At 47.3% G+C, this 16,044-nt stretch overlaps 1 protein-coding gene across 1 annotated transcript in view; it reads right to left on the reverse strand.

The window, feature by feature from the left end:
- The window catches only part of Ptprj (protein tyrosine phosphatase receptor type J), a 147,652-nt gene extending 133,062 nt beyond the window's left edge, over window positions 1–14,590 (reverse strand). The window contains exon 1 of the mRNA XM_034495276.2: window positions 14,100–14,590. Coding sequence (XP_034351167.2) covers window positions 14,100–14,534 — 435 coding nt within the window. The 5' untranslated portion in view covers window positions 14,535–14,590. The remainder of the gene's footprint in view (window positions 1–14,099) is intronic.
- Between the last annotated feature and the right edge of the window lie 1,454 nt (window positions 14,591–16,044).

Below are 16,044 nucleotides of genomic sequence, written 5' to 3' on the forward strand. Positions count from 1 at the left end.
TAGCTCCTTGTAACTATGGGCCTCCCCTTCACCCCCTCCTGCCTACAGCAGAGCTCAAAACTATCCTATCACATTAACACAGGCTTCCTGTCCCACCCCAAGCAAGGTAGCCAAAGTATCTGGCATCCTCACTTGGCAGAAGAGGAAACTGAGGCTAGGAACACAAGGGAAAAGGGAACAGTCTTCAGAACAGTCATAGAGAACACAGTCCTCCCTCCTTAGCAGACATCGTAAATTTCTAAAAACATGCCAGGCGGTGGTGACGCTCACCTTTAATCCCAGCACTTGGGAGGCAGAGGCAGGCGGATTTCTGAGTTCGAGGCCAGCCTGGTCTACAGAGTGAGTTCCAGGACAGCCAGGGCTACACAGAGAAACCCTGTCTCGAAAAAAAAAAAAAAAAATTCTAAAAATATTCACTGTTAGTTGTCACAACTAAGGAAGGGGCACTACCAACATTCAGAAGGCAAAAGCTAGAAATACTACCCCCTACATTCTACCTGCATGGATAAGCCTTCTGAAACAAGCTGTCCACCCCAAAATGGTTATGATGCTGAGGTAAAGGAACTCGAGCTAAAGGAAAAGAAGTCACTCACCCTAACCACACTGCTGAGCAAGGACAAAGCCTTACCTGCCAGGTTCCAAAGAAAATCAAAAACTAAACAGCCCATGTGCCTCTTCCCAAAACAGTCAAAGGCTGTGACATACCATGTGGTCAGATGGAGACTGAGGGTCTGAGTCTCTCCAACCCCAACAGGTCATCTCACAGAGATCACTGCTCCCCACTCACTACTGCCGGCAATCTCCAGCATGTGACCCCCAGACAGCAGGATCTGGCAATCACTCAAGACAGCAAGTGCTAAGGTTGGCAGAAGCTGCTGAGCACACCCTGGGTGCAGGACAACCCTTAGCCAGTCTTCTGTGTCACTCGGCAGCCCCAGGTGTTGTGCCAACAGAGGAGTAGGGAAGGATGAGTGTGGAAGAATCTACCCAAGCGCCGTGATCTGAGGAGAGGACCACCACGTGCATCTCTTCTCACTGGACCCTAATAGCTCTGTGGCCTGGCACTTCCTATTGTGCCAGGTGAAGTCACACATTCTGGGGGTTACAGTGCTTGTGCAAATGGCAGGGTCACATGACTGCAGGTGAAAAACATGCACCTGAATCCATGCTGCCATCAATTCCGAAGCTCTTCCCATGTGCCTCTGGGACATCCTGAAGTCATGTGATCTGTGTTGATAATCAAGCTTTATAAAATCCCAGTTCTTTCACAACAAGGAGGCTGGAAACCATACACAAAGCTGATACATCATTCCTTTGATCAGTAACAAGACCCCAAAAAGTCAGACTCAGCCTTTCCCACCTTAGAGCTCCGAGATCTAAAAGAGTAAAGATACTCTTGTCTTGTGTGGTTCTGGGGAAGCATGTATCTCCTGCCATGTGCTTACGGCACTGAGCATGAACTCATCCACCTGTGAGAACAACCATTAAGCCCAGCTGTCCTCCCAGGAGACTCAGACATGCCCTAGCCTGTGCAGATGCCCCTGCCCCACTCACCCTTTCATGCCTCAGGAAGCTCACAATGGAGGCATGAGCCTCAGTTTCCCACTCTGTGCCCACATCATGACATTAGAGTCAGTGTATACAAAGTGTTGGCGATCCTTTACATGAAATATATACTACTATTATGAGTGCAAATATTTTAGTTTATCCTAAGAGCAGCATCAGAGGTGTGTTTATTTAAGTCAAGTTCAGCAACTAACTAAATAATGAAATGAGGTGCAATCCCTAGGTTACCCACAAGAAGACTATTCCCTGGTAAGTAGTGTCCACAGCTCACAAGTTGGCACAAGGCACCCCAAGAACAGCAGAATGAACTTGTTCCTCAGGGTCAGCAGGGTAGGCATCTCCTGTCTCTTATAGCTACAAACACACACACACACACACACACACTCACAAATTTAGTATTTACCCTATAATATCCATGTTTGTTTTCAACAGACTTCCCAAATACTTTCCACTGCATAGTGGTGACCCTTCAGGAAGAAGCCTTGTGTTTGTCTTCTGGCTTCCTGGGCTATCCTTAAAGAGACCATCTGCCCCAACTACTTTTTTTTTTTTTTTTTTTTTTTTTAAGTAAGTGAAAAACCTAAGTCACAGCACATGTGTGTAGAAGGTTACATCATCTGGGAAAAGCACAATTCATACAAAGCTCACCCTCTAAAGCCTCAATGGAGTTAACAGAGTTAGCAGAGACCACCAGTGATTTTGCTTTCTTTTATTTATCTTTTTGTTTGTTTGGTTGGTTGGTTTGGTTTGGTTTGGTTTGGTTTGGTCTGGTCTGGTCTGGTCTTTAGAGACAGGGTTTCTCTGTATTAACAGTCCTGGATGTCCTAGAACTTGCTTTGTAGACCAGACTGGCCTCAAACTCAAGGAATCTGCCTGTCCTGGGATTAAAGGCCTGCGCCACCACTCCCTGACAAACAAACAAATAAATAAATAAATAAATGTAAAAAATTAAACTGGATAAGTAGGCAAACACAAAAACAAACTTTGCTCAAATATATTATAATAGTCCTATTATATTCTGATTTTTTTTTTTTTTTTTTTAATAAACACACAGGCACTGGAGAGCTGGCTCAGCAGTGGAGAGTACTGGCTCCTCTTGCACAAGACCTGTGTTTGGTTCCCATCACCCACGTGGTGGCTCACAACCATCCATAGCTCCAGTTCCATAGGATTCAACATGCCCTGCTGGCCTCTGCAGGCATGTGTGTGATGCATACACATACATGCAAGCAAAATATCCACACACATAAAATAAAAGTTAAAAGTTCTTTTTATTTTTTTCTTTAATTTTTTTTTACAGTCCAGTCTTTATCCCCCTCCTGATCTTCCCTCTGAGTATTCCTCATCCCATACCTTCTCCTCTATCCCACCCCCATCTCCAAGAGGATGTCCCCCCACCCCCTGCCCCCAGTTTTAAAGTAAAGATAATAAAAAATTTAAATATAAAATAAATAAACTGGCATGGGAATAGAATGAACATGGGAGCTGAGTTAGAACTAACAGACACTTAGATGAGGCTGGCCCAACCCCAGGCAAATCAGTTCCCAGCTGAGGATAGTGCCAGGACTGTTGGGGTCCACACTGTGCACCCCCACTACTCCTACTTAGTGGATGGTGGTGGCTTCCAAGGGCCTCAACCAGCCTGTGCTGGTCACAAGTTCTCATTTAAGGTACCCAAGACTAAGAAGCTGCTCTGCCCAAGCGCTTGCCTGGCATTCGTGAAGCCTTGGATGTGATCCTTGGAATTCAGAAAGAGAATGAAATTTAAACCAATGAACCAGGTGGTGACTGTAGCTCTCTACCAAACACACTTGCCAAAATGCCAAGCACTGACTGACCCATGGTTTCTTCCACCAAGGTCCTCTGGCAGCATGAAACACAGGCCTGTGTCTGCCTAAGCCTCTCTCTAGAACTCAGTCATCCCTGGCCCCACATGATGGCTTCCAGCTACACATGACACAACACCATGAGTAAATGAGAGCCTTACACTGGTTTTTCACTGTCACCGGACACACTGCCTGCCTCCTTCCCTCAGGGGGCACCTCCCACAGCTCAGACACACATAGACATACAGGTGAGGTTGGAGGTTTAGAAATTTTTCTGGCTACTACTGAATCAGTGGTTTTTTAAAAGCCACTTTCCATGCAATACGTGCGCACACATGCACACACACACACTCAGCCACTCGATGCAGAAGCAGCTCATAGCACAGTGCTCACCAGTAAACTCAAATATTTCCTGCTCTATCATTTTTAGTGCTGGTTAAGGCTCATATTTCATTTTATATTCAGTTTTAAATACATTGCCTTTGATTTCTTTCTTTCTTTTTAGGGGACCAAAGCATTGGACTACGTCTCACTATAGCCCAGGCTGACATGGAACTCATGACAATACTCCTGATTCAGTCCCCAGGTGCTAGCATTACAGGTGTGAGCCACGATGCTTGGCAAATGATAGAATTTTTTTTCCTCCAATGCTGGGATTTGAACCTAGGACCTGGCGCATGTTGGTCAAGTTCTAGCACTGAAGCACATCACCTTTCCCTTTTGTTTCACTATGTTTTGTTGAGAGAGGGTCTAAGGAAGACACACACACACACACACACACACACACACACACACACAAACTGAGTAACAATGGCAAACTCAAAGAGATGCTGTTGGGTTTGATGAGTTCAGGTGTGTGTAAACCCACTTATAAACTGTAAGAACTTTTTTATTTTAAATAGTAAGTGATGCTAATATCTCAGCAAAATAAAATGATTCAACAACAGCCAACATCTGAGGATAGATGAGGTGCTGAGCTTTAGAGGAGACAGCCCAACATCACACAACTAGGAGGAAAGCGATGGCTAACTCCGAAGTCCATGAACCAAGTTCTGGGCAGCAACTCCCTCAATAGCCAAAGCATCTGCCCACAGAACTGCCAGCAGTCTGCTCAGGAGGAGAAGATCCCATGACTCTGTGACGGCTCCTCAGCAGGTAACGGGAAATGCACAGTACTGACTGCCTGTGTGGGAAACAGGTGGCATAGTCACAGCCACACACCTCCCAGCAGTCAAAGCCAAGGATTAGGTTTTCACACTTTTCATTGGTAGCTTAAAATAACTCCTCTTGACTCTACAAAAAATGTAGCCAGTGACAGGAGGTGGGCACGGCCAGAGCTGGCCCAGTCACAAGGTGAAAAAAATGTTCAAACCAAGACAGGTTTTTTAATGGACATAGTATCTGCATGCTTCTTTTGGAGCTAGGATCACATTGGCCATTCCTTGATCATACCCCATGGCCATTTACCTCATATTAATTCAAATATACACACTTATCAAGATAAATAGAATTTAAATTGTGCCATCAATCCTCCACTCCTCCATATTTTAATACATTCACAGGGAAGGAAGATGAATGCGCACAGAATGTGTACAACCCATGGTAGACTTAATCTCTTACATCCAACTTAAGAGAATCGTAAGCATAATTTTGGCACATCATTATGTTTCCTTCAACTTTGAATCTATCTTTTGAGTAAGCACCTCAATGTTTTGTAAAATGTTAAATGTTTTATAATTCTGTGACCATTAACAAGGCAGAATGTGATCTCACTTAACTTACCCAATGACTGTGGGCAAGAGTAACACTATTACCACTGTTGTAGAGATATGAACAACAGGGTTCAGAAAGGTCAGAGCACCTGCCCAAGATACAGCTAGTTAAGTGATAGAGTCAGGTCTCAACTAGGCAGGCTGGCTCCACGCTCTGTTATCTGACATCCTAAGGAATAGGGGTAGCAGCAAAAACAATTAAGGGGAAGCTGGTTTGCAACAGAAATGAGAGTGTAAGAACTCATTTCCTTAATTTTCAAAGTATGTGAACAAATTAATAACAAAATGGCAAGCTCTGATGTGTGTGGCATGTATGCACAAGTGTGTGGAAGGAAGCAGGTGCTAGTGCACATGAGGGCAGCGTTTCAGGTGATGTCTTCTGCTATATCTCTGTCTACGTTCATCTTTTGAGGCAGATTTTTCACTAAATCTAGAGCTCACTCACCGGCTACACTGGCAAGCCACCAAGTTCCAGGGATCCTCCTGCCTCCACCCTGCCCCTTTCCCAAGCACAGACATCTATAAAAGGCTTTTACACAGACACCAGGATCCAAACTCCTTGGTCTTTATTCTAGCATGCCAAGTACTTTATCAAGTGAACCATCTCCCCAGCCCAAAAAGAAATGATTTCTCTTTCTTTCTTTCTTTTTTTAAGAGTCAACAACAAGTAAACAAAAAGATATTGAAATAACTCAAAATTAAAGATACAATTTTCATGATAAAAATTTTTTACCTCTCAGATTTGTGGATACTTACAAGTTTAACAATCCTCAACCCAGGCGAGGGTATTCAGAGAAGCAGGCCTCTCCAAACCCACATTTGTAGGTACAGTGGGGCAACAATTCAGAAAGCCATTCAATAGCTCTGAGTTTTAAGCAGTGCTGCTGCTTCTATCGCTGCAATCCCAGGACCAGGGCTGTACCACTGGAGAGTCTCTAAACTATTTACCACCTCGGCAATTGTCACAGCAACCACCCCAGACTTCCATAACTCCTAACTCGTTGTGTTTTACTGTGACAGTTACAAAAAATAAACACCAAAGGCATTCCAGGAAGAAGGATTTGAGGAAGGGGGAGGGGTTACACTGAAATGGCTGAGGGCCCACTGGGAAGAAAAGGTCCATACGGCTGGCTTCCAGGCAGTTATTTAGAAGAATAGGTTTATACAGGTAAAAATTGGCATAATCTCCAAAATAATTGGAGAAATTAAGAGGCTAAGTACAGAGCATGACATGTATATAATATGCTCTATAAGTAGCTTTTATGGGCCACCAAGATGGATCAGTAGGTAAAGGCACTTGCCACCAAACCAGATGACCTGAGTTTGAACCCCAGGACCAACATGGTGGAGGGAGAGAAGTTTCCTCTGACTGCCACTCATGCTTCATGGTACATGTACCACACGCATGTGCATGCATGCGCACACGCACGCGCACACACACACAAACGCACATAAATAAAAATATAGTGTTTATAGGGAAATGCTGGAGATCAAACCTGGTGTTAGGCAAATACCCTACCCCTCGGCTACATCTCCAGCCCACAGAACCATTTTCTGGAGTGGGGCAGGGGCATGAGACACAGCATGTAGTCCAGACGGTTCTGAACTCACTACATAGCTGAGAATGAAGAACTCTGATCATTCTGCCTCTCAACACCTGTTCATCACAAGAAAGAATTTTTCCTGGAAAAGTCTGTTTTGGCAAGGCATGTAGTGTACTCCTTTAATCCCAGCACTCCCAGAGACTGAGGCAGGGACATATCTGGGAATTTAAGGCCAGACAGAGCTACACAGTGATAGCCTGCCTCAATAAATAAATAAATAAATAAATAAATAAATAAATAAATAAATCCATCTTTGAAAAGGACTGCTAGCTTTCTAAACCTACAGCAGCCTTGCATTCGCATGGGGGAGACACTGAGAGCAGTAGAGCCTAAAGCACTGGCCTCCACATACATTATATATAATGTTCCTTCTATCAGACATGCCTATGATAAAATCCCGATTTATAAATTAGACACAGAAAGATATTAGCGATAATAAGCTAATAAAAAATAGTAAGCTATAACAGTACACTCTAACAAAACTTATGTGACTGTGGTTGGTTACTCTCTCAAAATATTCTACTTACTAATCCTAGCTTCAGTTGAACCCTAAAGAACAAGAACACAGACATGGAGGGTCTACTGAACACGAGTTCACACTGGACAGTTTTGACCTGGGCTTCCAGGGATCTTTACTAGTCCAGGGGATAGAGATATAGATCAGTAGAGAGTGCTTAGTACATGAGAGGTCCTGGGTTCCAATCTCAGCACCACAAGAAGGAAAAAAAAAACAAAAACAAAAAACACAAATCCACTCTAAAGAGTTTATTAAAACCTGGGTATGACAGGGCAAGGTGGCACACTCCTTAAACCCAGCACTAGGGAGGCAGAAGCAAGTAGATTTTTATGAGTTCAAGGCCAGATTAGTCTACATAAGTGAATCTGAGGCTAACAAACGGCCATACTGTGAGAAAGAGAGGGAGGGAGGGAGGGAGGGAGGGAAGGAAGGAGGGAGGGGGAGAGAAGGGGAGGGAGGGAGGGAAGGAGAAGGGGAGGGAGGGAGAAGGGGAGAGAGGGAGGGAGGGAGGGAGGGAGGGAAGGAAGGAGGGAGAGAGGGAGAGAAGGAGAGGGAGGGAGAGAGAGAGGGAGAGAAGGAGAGGGAAGGAGGGAGGGCGGGAGAGAGAGCGAAAGAAGGAAAGAGGGAGAGAGGGAGAAGAAATAAGAAAAGTCTGGGCATGGTGGTACACATCTGTAAACATCCACTAAGGAGACAGATGCAAGAGGAGCGAGCACCCATTTAAGAGCATCCTTGGATGCATAGTCATATCCTGTTTCAAAAATAAATTAAAAAGAGCTACTAAAGGAGCTATGAAACGCCTCAAACGTGACAAAAAATTCCACATTTTCACTCCTTTACAAGAAAGATTCTTCCCTTCTACTTAAAGTCTCGTTACCTGTCACCAAGAAAGACAGCATGGCTATAAAGTTCATGCCGGTGCTATGTTTTAATATCGCTCGGTTATTCAGAAGGCATGAAATTACACTGGGCTGGCCCCTGGCACATCTACCCAGGAAAACAACCGCCCCACTCCTGCCCTGGAGAAGCAGCTAGTTTGTGACATAATAACAGCATTGTCTGCACAAGCTTCAGAAATGGCAGCAGCAGGGTATGGCTTCCCTCTAACAGGAAGAAGGAAAAGTGGAACTGAAAATTATTTGCATGTCTAAAATTAGAGGTTCTGTGGAGCTTCACTTCGGCCATCTCACCGCCACTACCCTCCGACCCAGGCATTTCCATGCCATGGAAATTCTGAGACAATAGGACGGCTACAGCTGTCACTAATAAGGAAGTAATAACAAGTTTCCTACAGCTCCTGTCCTCTGAGGGGGTCACCAGAAAAGGCACTGGAAAGCCAGCCCTACCAGATGGTGATAAACCTGCTGTAGACTTCTCTGGTCAGAGATTTCTGACACTTCCACGGGTCTCCACCCAGGGACTCTCCCCGCCACCACCACCACCATTCCCTCTCTGGCAAGTCCAGCACCAGCTCTTTCTCTGAAGGGACAACAGGAATGACACACTGCCAACATCACCACTGTGACTATATCTCTGGTGATCTAAGTCATTTCCCACCCTCTCAGCCCATAAGAAAGCAATCTCTTCTTTCCCAGAATCGCCTTGGCTCCGGGACTGGCCCCAAATTAAGCATTTATCACCTATGTAATTTCACAAAACCACCTCATACTTAAAGATCATTTACTCAGACTGCTTCCCCAGATCCACTATTATATTTAAACAAATTTCCTTATCACGACCCCATATGCAGCCTAGCCCAACTATAAAATCGTGGGCTTGACATAATTTACAAATACTGTTTTGCTAACTAAAATAATTCCTAACATCAAAAAGATAAAATACCTTGGAGAAACATTTAACAAGTATTTGTTCTAGGAACTAAGGACTGGAAGCCCCGTTTCTTCCCTCCGCCCTGCAATGCCCCCAGGTAACAGCAGCAACCACTTCCAACAGATGGATCAGGCTTCAGGTTTTACTAGACTACACTCTTCTATCTTATTTGATCCCCCCACCACCCGGGGAAGCAGGAAGTGTTAGTTCCAGCTCCCAGATAAGGAAATGAAGAGTCACAGAGGGCTTGTTCTTGTAGCTACTGAATGGCAGCGCAAACCCACCATTTGAGTTCACCCACACCAAGGTAGGTGTGCCTTTGTATACATTCTCCGGCTTCAAAGAAACATAAGTAGCCAAGTGGGGCCTAAAGGTGTTAACTCGACATGATTTGGGTCACAAAGAATCCAAAATAATTCTCGGGCTTATCAAGGGCCCTCCAGCCTGTCTCTCTGCCACAGAAGTTTAGCATTGGTGCTCAGCTACACACTGAAAACCTTGAAGGCACCCTGACTTCTACAGCACAGGATGGGAAACTGCAGCAACAGAGGCCTGGCTCCACTTGAGGATCATAAACTGAGATCCTGAGCAGCTACCATCAAAACTTCTGAAATGGTCAAATGAGACAGTGCATGAAAAGCCCTGACACAGTACCGGCCACACCTAATGCTACCTATTAATTATAATATTATCAGTGGCATGATGCTAAAAGGGAAATACATAGAAAATTGCATCTTATCCAGCACTCAAAATAATTCCCCTGGCCAAGAAGTGAATGAACTAAGAAGTAATTACTCATGATGCACTGGCTAAAGCCATCCGGCAACTCGGCCCCAGCCTCAAGCATTACTTTTAGGAGCTAAATAACCTCTTTGCTGACCAAAATTGCTCACTCTGGAGCCAGGCTTCTCTCTGCTCAGGAAAGCTCGGGTATTCCTGGTCATCTCTGTCCTGGGGCTGAACTTGAAGTTAGCCCAAAGTCACAGACTAACCATAAACCAATTTGCTCTGTTTTCTTAAACTGTCTGCAAACAAAACAGAATGGTTGGATTTTCCTTTGTTGTTCTGAAGCAAAACAAAAATAAAGTCACTCCTGTGAGAACTTAAAAAGCTGTAATAAGAGGAGCCAAAATATTTAGTGTGTGGACTCTGGTTGAAGCAGGAAAATAACCAGGCTTATAAAGACTAGCCACAATACATAAAAATACAAAGTTACCATCCACCAAATGACACAAGACAAAGCAAAAGGGAACACCGTGAGACCAACCAAGTGGCTTCGGGTTGTTTTTGTTTCTATCATCATCACCACCATCATCAACATGCAGACTGCCCTCAAGCTAATTAAGGAACCTATCAGGATTATATGTCTCAAGAGAGGACGGAGAGATCACTTTGCCACACTGCCTAATACATACAGAAACCAAAACTAGTGTGTAAAACTGCACCCAGAAAGGGACCAGTTAAGGCAGCACACCCATGAAAGTTCTTGCACTAGGGTCATCTCTGACTGCCCTTCCTGTCTTGGAGAAGGGGAGTAAGATGCCAGTTTCAAAAACGGCTTTTCCGGGCCTACTAAGTACTGATGCTTCCGGCATCTCAGTTTCCAGCTTCCACACCCTGTCCTCATTGGTGTCCAAACAGAGCTGGGTCTTTTCTGTGACTTTTTTTCCCCCATTCTTTTCTTTCCCTCCCTATTACTGTTGGTTGTACTATGATAAATAAGAAAGCCTCATCAAAAAAAAAAAAAAAAAAAATCAACTATTAGGGAAGCCATCAAATATGTTCCCTCTTATTTTCTACACAAACAAATTTCAAAAATATCTCAAAACTGAATGACTTTTAAAAGATTTTTTATTTTTATCTTTATTTTTATTGCTGTGTATGTGTGTCTAACTCTGTGACTGTCTGCCACTTATGTATGGGTGCCTGTGGAGATCAAAAGAGAAGGTCAGAGCCCCTGGAGCTAGAGATAATTGTAAGCCTGCTCTAATTGACTTTTAAACTCAATTTGTAAGCAGTTTGGGGCATACAGTAACACAGCACTGTACTCTAGAGAAAACACAGCCAAAAAGACTAGGTGCAGACTGGTAGCTCGAGTTCCACGCTTGGCTTTTTTATAATCCTATCTTGCCGAGTAACCTCAGCCCTTCTTCTCTCAAGTCCAATGTCCTCATCTAACAGGTCTGAAGGGTTAGAGCTGTCTTCAAAAAAAACCAGAGCTATCATCAAGCACGCCGATGCTCAAATTCAATCCCAAAACTTGAGAGGCAGAGGCAGGAAGATCTCTGTGGGTTCAAAGACAACCTGGTTAATATAATGAGTTCTACCAGCCAGGGCTGGTAATATAAGATAACCCTGCCCCCCAAAAGGGGGGGGAGCTTATTTTTAAAAGGGGGAGCTAAGGATAAGAGTATACGTGTTTTCAGTATAATATGTACATGTGTATGGATACACATGCCTGTGCTTACACTGGGCAGAGGACACAGAATCTTAGTCCCTTCAGAAAGGGTCTCTTCCTGACTCTAGAGATAGGCTGCCAGCCAACAAGCCCCAGGGATCCTCTTGTCTCCATGCACAGAGTATGCCTGTTCCTGGCACACGTGACCACACTCCACATTTTACACTGGCCCCAGGGATTTGAACTCAAGTACCCATGCTTGTGTAGCAAAGACTCTTACTCAATGACCCATCCTGTCAGCCCCTGAAACTATCTCTGAGTCAGTTCAAAAGCACAGTGCTTTTTTGGAACTGAGAATGTAACTCAGTGGTAGAGCATATTCCCAGCCTGGGTTCCATCCCTGGCACTGCACAAGAGAGAGAGGGTGGGGTGCCAACTCCCTGCAACAGTCCATATCAAAACGAAACAGCTGAATTTGAATTTTTGGAGACATTTCTTCACAAAACCTTTTACGTTTCCTATTTTGTAATAAATACAAAAACAAGAATATGAAGACAGGACTCTTGAGTTTCTACAGAACAAACTAGAGGAAGGAAATAAGCAAATACAAAGCAGGGGTGAGTAGCAATGTACTAAAGAAACCCAAGGAAGGATTGGGCAAGAAATAAATTTACCCAAGATACTTTTTGCTGATTCAAAGCACAGCTTGCAACTTCTATAGTTAAAACAAAAGTAAGATATATATATATATATATATCAAATTAAACTAAAGAGAAATGTAGCTCAAATGTTTCTATAATATAAACTTTAGTTTGAGAGAATTTCAAGACCAGGCCATCCCTGTACATGGAACACAACGGCAAACAGATCTCAATGCACTGGAAGCCACCCTAGTCTACACAGTGAATTCTTGGGAAGCGGGGGACTTCAAATATGAAGCAGTTCTTTTTCTTTAACTTCAAAGACTGCTGTGCATGGATCTCCTACAGGGACAGGGAGAAGACAGTTCATCCACACTGTTCTTTAATGGTAATCTCATCTGGAAAGGCATTATATGAAAAGTGATTTTTTTTGATATTTACTAAATTCTTTGAGACATTGTCCAATGGAAGCCCTTCAAACAATTCTACTATGAAATAGTGCAACCCCCACTCCGTTCTGTAGATGCTTTTTGCTAAAGACAGAAGTGGGGAAAGGGGGCAAATTCAACTCTGATGCTTCTTCAGACTCAGCTCACACCTACCCCAGTAAAGAATTATTTGTTGGAGACAACACTACCTTCCAGGCCTTCCAGAGTCCTGTGCAAATCCTGCTCTAGAAACTGTAAGTGACCCTTGCCGACAATCAGGGCAGGCCCTAGACTCAGGCTCCCTTCTTCTGCCTGCCTCAGTGCCTATGTTTCCTCTAGGACAATCCTCCGTGGTGTGTGTGTGTGTGTGTGTGTGTGTGTGTGTGTGTGTAAAGTTTTCCCTTGAAGCCAGGTTCCATCCCCAGCCTATGCTTCATTTGTGTCTCACTGTCTACTTGGAGCTGTTATCTATAAAGCAAGTGAGACTTTCATTAGCAAAAAGCAAGACAAGAGCATCCTCCAGGCCACTTTCTGCAGCAGGGTTCAAGACCACAGCCAGTTCCCAGAAGGCTGTGAGGCAGAACTCGCTTGCTCAGCTCCCACAGCACCAGCTGGGTGATTCCACTCTTTCACTTCTCTCCCTCAGTTCCCTATCTGCGAAATGGGAATGTCCCCCAGCTGCCTTGCATCACATCCCCTGCCATGAAAAATACCACAGAAAGAAAAGATCCAAAATTCGAGTCCTACCATTATCGAAAAAGAAGTGAAGCAAGAAAAAAAAAATGGTCTGGAGGGGAGGGGGTTAGCTAGCGCCCACAAAGCACGAATACACACCCAGGAAAGCCAGCACCATCTGAGGAGCGATGATGAGAACAGGGCCAGCAGCCTCAAGGGACGCCTTTGAGCGGCCACCTTGGCAAGGCTGGGAACTTTCCCCCACAAACAGCGCCCTCGGTTCTGAGGTCCAGCGCTTCGCCCACCGCCCGACTGCCCAGCGCCAGGGCCTGTCCCCAAGCACCCGGCCACTGCCACTGCCCTTCCGCCCAGCCCTCGGGCCCCTCCATGCCAGGTCGTAGGTCGGCCTCGGCTCAGCCAGGCGGGCCCTGCTCTGCATCCACAGCCCTCCGCAAACACGCCCCCTCCGGCCGCTTCGGGCGCGCGAGCAGGGCCCGCGCTGGCCAGACGTGACCAGCTCCGGGAAAGGCCGGGCCACCGCCGCCTGCAGCCCATGCGGGAGGTTCCATGCAAGAGTCAACGGACGCCGCAGGGGACACCCTGGGGACCCCGGAATCCGGCCCTTCCCCTGGCACCCGGCAGCCAGGGAAGGGGATTGGCGGCAGGAGCGGGAGGCTGGCCACGATCCCTGCCAGCTCCCTCCAGGAGGAAGGCTCCCAGGACCGCGATCTCTCAGACCCTCGCCCGGTATTCCTGGAGCGGGTGACACCCGGGCAGGTGCAGGAGATGCCAATTCGGCCCGCGTCCTCCCACCACACGCCCAGGCCCACTCGAAGGCTTACCTGGCCCTGGCGTAGCAACAGCAGCAGCGGCAGCAGCGCCCAGCGGAGCCCGGGCGAGCGCGGGGGTGTCCGCGTCTCCCGCGCCGCGGGCTTCATGCCCTGCGCGCCTTGGAACGTGCCCGGGACGCGCCCCGCTGTGTGCCCGAAGCCGGGCGCCCTCGTCTCCGCCTCCAGCCGACGCCTCCGCCTCCTTCTCCGCCAGCCGGTCCGCCTAGTCCCCGCTCCGCCCGCCCCGGGCTTCCCCGGGGACATGGCAGCGGCGGCGGCGGCGGCTGCCACACGGCGGAGCCTAGCGCGCCTGGCGCGGAGCGGCCGCGGCCCTAGACACGCAGGGGCTTCGCGGGGCGGAGCGAGCGACGCCCACCCCCCGCGCGTGGCGCCCAGCTCCCGGCTCCCGCGGCCCCGGCTGCTCCCTCTGCCTCCTCCGCGCGTCATGCGGCTCCGGCTGCAGGGAGCCGCGCTGAGCGCTCGGCCCCCTCTCCTCCCCTCCCCCTCTGAATATTCATCGCTTCCTCCCGCTCGGGCGGGCTGGCCGCTGCCGTGCTCCCCGGCCCCTCGCCGCCCTCTCGCCGCGGCCCCCGCCCCCAGCGAGCTGGCGGCAGGCGGGGAGTGGGCGGTGGCGAGCCCGGTGCACGCTCTGGCGTCTCCCCTCCCGCGGCCGGAGGAAGCGCCCCCTCCCTGCCCGCCTAGCCCTCCCACATTCCTGGGACTCGGGACCCGGGACGCTGCTCCACAGTTGCAGAGCCACGAGCTAGTATCGATGGGTCAATAGGGACTCTTCAGCCTGAGACTCCCTCTCTGGCTCCGGCTTGAGTGTGCCTCTTGCCCAGGTCACAACCATGCTTGCTTCTAGACCGCAATCTGGTGAAGCCTGGCCCGTGGGTGGGCTTTGGGGGAGGGTGTGGGTAACCCCGAAACTATTGGAAGCACACCATGTATTCTGTTCTTTCTCCAGACGCTGGGCCAGGAAGTCAGAGAGCCGGCACAGAAGCTGGTCCAGTGATTAGAGCCCCAGCTGTGGCATATGGCAAGCCCAGCTGTGCTATATACTAACTGTGTAATCCTAGTTGTGTGATTTGGAGAGCGATGCTTCACCTCTCTTGACCACCCTTTGCTCTTGTGTACCAGGAAGCTACTACTGGTACCTGTCTACCGAGACTTGCCTAGCGATTAAATGAGATCACCGGTAAAGTCCCAAAGAGGGTGGGACACAGAGTGAGCCCATCTGGCAGCTGTCATCACAAATCCTGATCTGAAAGGAGTTACAGACTACCACGAATATTGCTACTGTGCCCAGGCTCACAAGAGGAAACCGAAGAGCTCTATCCACTGCACCAGAAGCAATGAGAGACAGTACCAAACCAAGGCATGCTAGGGAGGGGAAGATTGATTCCGACCAAGGGAAGAGGTGACACTTGAGCTGGGCTTTGAAGAGTGGTTGGGTTTCACCAGGCAGAGAGAAGGGAGCAGTGTGGCAGGAAGTGGGGGCAACTTGGCCAAAAAACAGAAGGCAGATTCTTCAACCTTGACCTTCTGAGAAACAGGAATAGGCAGCTGAGCCTTCTATTTGGAAGACTTGAGTAGCCACGATAGTGAAATAAGTCTGGTCTGGACCCTGTGAGAATTTGAGTGTAGACCACCAGGTGTCCAACCTGCCTCCAGGTATCCCTTGGGTCTCAGTCCCAGCTTCACATGGAGACAGGAGGAAAAGGGGAAAGGGTCTGATTATCACAGCCCATGAGGAATTATGTTCTTCTTTGTCTCACCCTTCTTGAAACAGAAACAAGTGTCCTAAAAAAGCACTCACACCAGCCAGGCTTGGTGGTACACAGCTTTAATCACAGCAGAAGCAGGTGGATCTAAATTCAAGTCCAGCCAGGTCTATGTAGTGATTTCCAGGACAGCTGGGAGTCTCCATATTAAAAAAAAAAAAAAAAACCATTCA

The sequence above is a fragment of the Arvicanthis niloticus genome, chromosome 2 (genome assembly GCF_011762505.2).
Source record: "Arvicanthis niloticus isolate mArvNil1 chromosome 2, mArvNil1.pat.X, whole genome shotgun sequence".
Lineage (NCBI taxonomy): Eukaryota > Metazoa > Chordata > Mammalia > Rodentia > Muridae > Arvicanthis > Arvicanthis niloticus.